The following is a 6,435-nucleotide window of genomic DNA, read 5'->3' as shown; positions in this document are numbered from 1 at the left end:
TTCACTTCTGTATGAGTGCGCGGTGGGTGGGATGCCCCGGCGCCCCACTCCTGAGCTTGTGCACCGAACCCGCGGCAAACAGCGCGCGTGCGCATCAGGAGAGGTTGTTAATTACGCGCCGCCAAGGGGGTATCCTGGCGCAGAACAATTACACTTTGTGCATTGACTGCCCTTCGTCCCACAAGCATTTATTGAGCGCCCACTGTATTACAGGCACTGCACTGGACATTTCTACTTAAGCGACAACGACCAGTGCAGCCTAGCAGGGAAGTCCTCATCACCAAAGACCAGATCTCTATGGCCCGCCACCGTATCCCCCCACACCTAACACACTGCCCAACATGTAAATGTGGATCGAATGACGGAGGGGAGACTGACCAATCTCCGCCCTCCGGGGTTGGGTTGTCCCGGAGGCCAGGCGGTGGCGCTGCTGGGAGAGGAACTGCCAGCGAGGCCAGCCCAGGGCTCTGTAGGAGCGCCTAGCGAGGCGGGGTGAGGTCGGGACGCTGATCTTCCCGCAGGCGGAGCAGATGGCGGCTCCGGGCTCCGGGCCCGGGCCACCCCCGGGGCTGGAGGCGGCCCTGCAGAAGCTCGCGCTGCGGCGGAAGAAGGTGCTGAGCGCAGAGGAGATGGAGCTGTACGAGCTGGCGCAGGCGGCTGGTGGTGCCATGGACCCCGACGTGTTCAAGTGAGCGGGTGGGGGCTGCGCGCTTCTCGGACCCCCAGACATTCCTGCTCTCAGCTCCCCGCCGGGCCACTGATCTATATATGAGTCCCCTGTCCTTGTCGGAACCCCCTGGGGACCCAGAGTACAGCTGGGCCTTGAGAGAGGTGGCCCTCCTGGGCCTAACCCCAGTCTGGTAGCTATGTCTGGCCCGTTCTCGCCAGAGCTCATGGACCGATGAGCAGGAGGGTTCATTCCGTACCGCGTCTTTTCTCACCAGGATCCTGGTGGACCTGCTGAAGCTGAACGTCGCGCCCCTCGCAGTCTTCCAGATGCTCAAGTCTATGTGTGCTGGGCAGAGGCTGGCGAGCGAGCCCCAGGACTCTGCGGCTATGTCCCTGCCCACATCGAGCATGCCGGAGACCCGAGGTCAGAGTTGGGGTGCTCTCTTGTCCCTGTGGCCCAGGAGGTGGGGTTTTCGGGGCCAGGAGGTGGGCAGTGCCCAGCACAGCAGGGCACTGGGGGCTAGAGCCTCAGCGGCCAGGCCTTTCTGTAGGACTTCTCCCAGGGCTCTCCCCTTTGGCTCAGTCCCCAGCTTTGGTTTCAGTGCTAGCCTTGAGAGAGTACGTCTAGATCAGGGAGGTGGAATGGGTACCCCAGCGTGGCCCAAGCAGGCTAGGGCTCATCTGGGACTTTTGCTGTCCCAGACTCTTCTCACCTCATCACTCATGCCTTCAAACCACAAATACAGGGACGAGACTGCCTTGGTTCCTGTTCTCTTGGTGTGTGCAGTGTCCACAGGAGTGCTCCGAGAGTGGGCAGGCAGAGGCCTTCCTACAGCCCCCTACCCTATACCTACCTCACCCAGCTTCAGATCCTGTCCAGGAGTTGCCTTGGATTTTGAGCCAGGTGTCAGTGTGGCAGTCCTTGCTGCCCTAGACTGTCAGGGGACAGAAGCCTGAGTGGCAAAGCACTGGGCTCAGGCTTGAGGGGCCGTCTCACCCTCGAGGGTCATGACTAGGGGATGAACAGGTGCTGGTGATGAGTATGTTATGACGGAGCACCATGTCACTTATACTCCTGAGGGCTGTCAGAAAGCCTCTGAGATGCAGCAGAACCTTCTTGGCCAGAACACTCGGGCACTTACATTCTGAGAAGCAGCTGACATTGGAGGAGAGGGCAGGTTGGCCCCTTTGGGTGGGAGTGCCAGGGTCCTAGGCACTCGCTCCCTCTCTCCTGAGAGGCCCTGAGCCTCCTCACTGACCCATGCTCCATCTCCTCTCTTTGTGTCTCTCTCTGACCTGCAGAGGCCTCCTTTCTCTCTGCCAAGAACTGTAGCCCCTCTGCAAGGCCCTCCTTTTCCTCGGCCCCACGGCCTGCGGCCTCTCCGGTTCTGCATCACAGCCCAGCTGCCACGCACTCGCCTCTCTCTCCAGGGCCCCCCGGTTCCCTCCGGTTCTCTTGCTGCCTGTTCTCTCCTTTTGCAGGTTGCATTTATTGGTTTATCTCTGGGGGATGGTGTGCTCTCTTGTTTCCATGGAAACTGCTATACCCCAACAAAGCCAGGGTAGCTTTTAGTTGCAAAGGCAGGGTCCTGCTGGCCATCTCTGCCATGCAGCTTAGAGAGTGAGAACATGATTTCATAGTTTATTGAGAGACAACCCCAGTACTTCTAGAATGGGACCAACACCCTATACCCCACAGAGACTAACTTTGCTGGGTGAGACTTGCGCTCTATAGAGGTGCCCCTGCCCCAGAGGAAGACAAGAGGCAGAGGGGAGGGAAGAGGCATGCGGCATGCTGTGGACAGCAAAGCCTTAGGTGTGAGAAACACCTCAGTTTCTTAGATGCTGTTACATACCTAGATGGGCAGCCTGGAGGGTAAAGCCATGATTCCCCTTTCCTGCCTGGTTCCAGAGCTGTGGGTACATTGTAGGCAATGCCAGGTGTGATGAGGTTGGGCGCCTGAGATCCCACAGGTGCTCTGGCTTTGCCCTCCTACACACCCCGCCTCACATTCCCCGCCTCACCATTCCAGGTGTCATCTGGAACTCGGGCCAGGGAGGTGTAGGGTAGGGCTGAGGCAGTTCAGAGTAGGGGTGGGCGGACTACAGGCTGAGCTGAGGAACTGATGGGTGAGTTCCCAGAGGGAGGAACTGAGAACAGAGAGGGTAGCACCGCTTGCTTAGTGACTCTGGGTGCCAGGCCACCTTTCAGTGCTGAGGGTACAGTGGGGCTACAAGATAGACACGCTGTCAGTCCGGTGAGGAAGATGGCTAGGTGAGTGACAGACAGGAACTGAAGCTGCAGGGGTTAAGCAGGCTGTGGGGCATGGGGGGGGGGGGTAGGGGAGAGGGTCTTCTGCCAGCTGCACAGCCCTGGGAGGTGGGGAGGGGCTGAGAGAGGAAAGGTGGGCCGAGATGCATGGTATGGTTCAGGCCATGGTGGGAGCTGGGCCTGTGCTGGAGGGTGGGGGCGAGAGGAGGATGGAGAATCAGGAGGTGCGCCGTGGGCATGTTGCTGGGAGCACTGGCCTAGAGGGGTTGGGAAGATCAGAGGCAGGTGGGGACAGGAGTGTAAAACAGAGGTCGTTTTCTCCCAGATGCTCAGGCATTGGATTCTACTAGGCTGGTGGCCAGGAGCCAGGCTAGGAGGACACGGGGGGCCCCGGGGAGGTGCATGGTGTGCATAGAAGGCAGCCGGGGAGGTCAATGATGGGGAGAAGTTGGAGGGGAGCAGGGCAGTTAAGGGGCCATGCCAGGAGTGTGCTACAGCCGAGAGGCAGAGGCCACTGGACAAGACACCTCTGAGGCCACGAATCACAGTGTCTGTTCACACAGACCTTCCAGCCACCCCGTTAACAGCAGAGTTGGGGTGGGGAAGATGGGTAGTCAGAGCGATCCAGCCGTGGGGACCGTGGTGGCCTAGGATGATGCTGGGGCTTTGGGGCTGTTGCGGTTGATTGGCTTTAGGCTTCTCACAGACTTGGGGTGTAGAGTTGCTCCAGGCCATGGTCTTGACTGCCTGGCTTTCTACCCCCTGGCCATCGAGGTGGCCTGCAGGGACTTCACTGGCAGGCTGGCTCCTTTCTGTCTGTTCCTGCAGAAAAGGGGCAAACAAGACCCCAAAGCACGGAAGAGTAATTCTTGTCATGGAGAGGATGTGGAGTCACTGAGGAAAAACTTAATTCAGTTGAGTGCTGTCTCTTGAAGTTTAGGGAAACTGTAAGTTTTAAAAAGATGTCCCTCCAGAACGTGTTAGGTAAAGTCTCACGTGCAGAGGCCGGAGCTGCGCTGTCCGACATGAGAGCCAAGGTCCCGGGGTGTGCCGGAGAGGCGCCGTGAGTGGGAGTCTGCACCACTGGCCCAGATGTCAAAGAAAGGGTCCGGAAAGGGGACGTGACTCTTCGCAAGTTAATTTTTTAGTACATCTTGAAAACGGCTTTTTAATTAAAATATATTACGTAAATTAATTTCCTGGAGGCTTTTCTTTTTCTACTTTTTAATGTTGCTGCTAGGAAGTTTAAAATGCCGTATGTGGCTTGCACCGTCTCTCTGTCGGACAGCAAGTGCTGCTGAACGTGGCAGTAACGCTGTTCCCGGAACACCGTCAGCACCATGCGCATGCGTGGAGAGCACCTCCCACAAAGCATGGGCTAAGTTAAGGGTTAAAACTACATGTGCACATCTGTGTGGCGTGCCAGTCCTTGTTATTGTCTGTATGTGTTCTGGAAACACTGAATAAGCCCCTGCTGTGTGCCCAGCCCTAAAAAGAAGGCAGCAGAACTTTCAGTGGCTCTCCGGGAAAGGCCGGTGGCCTTGAAGATGCTGGATGACCTGCGCTGCCTATCTGGGCTGCAGCCTGTAGCTCTCTTTCCGTCTCCTCATTTCTCACTCACCCGTCCTGCCCACCCACTCCGTTCTTTTCCTTCCTCATATAAAATGCATTCAGCTGCAGGCTCAGGCCAGTCACTAGTATTTTGTCTTGGTGGTGTCACTGGCCCATATTGCCACGAGGGGGCGCTTGCACCACAAAGGAGAAAGGCCTCTTGGGGACCAGCCGCTCCTGCTGGGATTTCTTATAAATCTTTCTCAAAACAGCTCTGCCTGTAGAGCTTGCAGGGAACAGTGAGTAGGACTCATGTGGACCACATCAAAGGTGAATGGCAGACAGGGTTTCTCTGTGTCTGGCCATCTCCCCAGCTTCAGGGGCTCCCCAAGTCACCGGGGGATGACAGGCTGGTATGCTTTGGGAGTTTTACTTCATTAGGGGGTCACAAAACCCTGAGTGCACACAGGCTGCAGGGGAACACAGGGGTAGAGGAACACTGACTTCTGAAGACAGTGTGTCAGACCACCGCTTTTACTGTCCAGTGATGTCAGTCGCTGTGCCCTCAGGAACCGGGCGCATCCGGGTCCCTCCCCAGCCCGTGGTCATCCTGGGCTCAGCTTCACCCTCCATTCCACTTGACCTGCTCCAAAAAGTCCTGTGCTGGGTCCGCCAGGGAGGGTGTGGCTGAGCCCGAGCCCAGCTGAACACGGTGGGTCTTTCCCTTGCAGACCCCACAGACCATTCTCCACCCTCCGTCACCCTGAAGAGGCCTGAACGTATCTCCCCAGTAACCCCAAGAGCATGGATTTCCTGAGGGTTTCATGAATCGCAGAGCCCACTAAATGGTCTACTTGCATTGTTAAGATGGCTTTCTTAATGTCCTCTATGGCTCAAAGCCACTTTGGTGTCTTATTTCCAGACGTCAGGGCCTTGTCACATTTATGGAGAAACATTATTTGCCCTTTTCTACTTTTCCCTCATCCTTGAGATTCCAGAAGGACCCTCGTCATTACACCGAGGGGGTGGGGAAACTCATGTGGCAGGCTGAAGAAAGCTGGCTTCAGAGTCAGGCCCACCTCTGAGACCCACCCTGCCACGTGCCAGGGGTGAGCTGTGCCTGAGCTGTACTTCTGAGTCCTTCAGCAAGCACCCCCTGTTGAGAGTTGGTGGGATGCCCAGGGACCCAGGATTGGGGCCCCTGACCCAGATGCTACAGAAGATCCAGTTGACTCAGGTGCTTCTTTGTTACCAGCCTGATCTGCCTAGACATGGACCATTCAGGGAGGAGGAGAGTACCCGGGAGGCAGTGAGCTGGCGGCCCTGCTGATGGCGAGCCCTCCCGTGCTACTCGCAGTTGTAGCTGTAACCACGCACGCCTCCCTGGGCAGGAGTCAGAGTCAGCATGCTGAGCTTCCCTGAAATTGACCGTCAACGCCTTCCCCCTCCTTTCGTGCATGACCTCTGTCCTAGGACACCCTCGAGGCTACCTGCGCTCTGCCAAGGACTACTCAGAACCCTGGGCTGATAGAGGGTCCCTGGCTGAGAGGACTGTGACCCCAGAAACACACTCAATGTCAGTGTTGCTCAAGGAACACAAGTACAGACAGGTACTGTGACTGTGGGGTTTGCCCCGGTTCCTAACGATCGTTCTGTGTCTGCTCAGGGAGAAACAAAGGCAGCACTGCTCTTGGTGGAGGCCCAGCCCTGGCAGAACGAAGCAGCCGGGAAGGATCCAGCCAGAGGATGCCCCGACAGCCCAGTGCTACCAGGCTGCCCAAGGGGGGCGGGCCAGGGAAGAGCCCCACCCGCAGCACCTGAGCCAAGCAGACACTGGTCATGCCCACCTGCTGTGGGCTCCACCAACCTGGCCAAGGTTATGTATTATTTTCTCCACTTGGTAATAAACCTTTTTGAAAAACTGAGGGTCTACTCAAGATGTT

General features: G+C 57.2%; 1 protein-coding gene across 2 annotated transcripts; it reads left to right on the top strand.

The window, feature by feature from the left end:
* Positions 1 to 411: 411 nt before the first annotated feature.
* Positions 412 to 6,417, top strand: LOC119038906 (mitotic-spindle organizing protein 2B). 2 transcript variants are annotated; one of them, XM_037131474.2, is made up of 4 exons: positions 412 to 688; positions 945 to 1,093; positions 1,972 to 2,151; positions 6,159 to 6,417. In XM_037131474.2, exons 1-4 carry the CDS (start codon positions 531 to 533, stop codon positions 6,311 to 6,313), a joined length of 642 nt encoding a protein of 213 aa, XP_036987369.1. In that variant the 5' UTR covers positions 412 to 530; the 3' UTR covers positions 6,314 to 6,417. The 2 variants fall into 2 exon arrangements, with proteins under 2 accessions (XP_036987369.1, XP_036987368.1); XM_037131473.2 differs by lacking the exon at positions 1,972 to 2,151 and having other exon boundaries at positions 421 to 688.
* Positions 6,418 to 6,435: the final 18 nt, after the last annotated feature.

This window comes from Artibeus jamaicensis, unplaced genomic scaffold, assembly GCF_021234435.1.
Source record: "Artibeus jamaicensis isolate MK-2021 breed Jamaican fruit bat unplaced genomic scaffold, CSHL_Jam_final contig_1128, whole genome shotgun sequence".
Classification (NCBI taxonomy): domain Eukaryota; kingdom Metazoa; phylum Chordata; class Mammalia; order Chiroptera; family Phyllostomidae; genus Artibeus; species Artibeus jamaicensis.
This window is presented reverse-complemented; position numbering and strand designations above follow the sequence as displayed.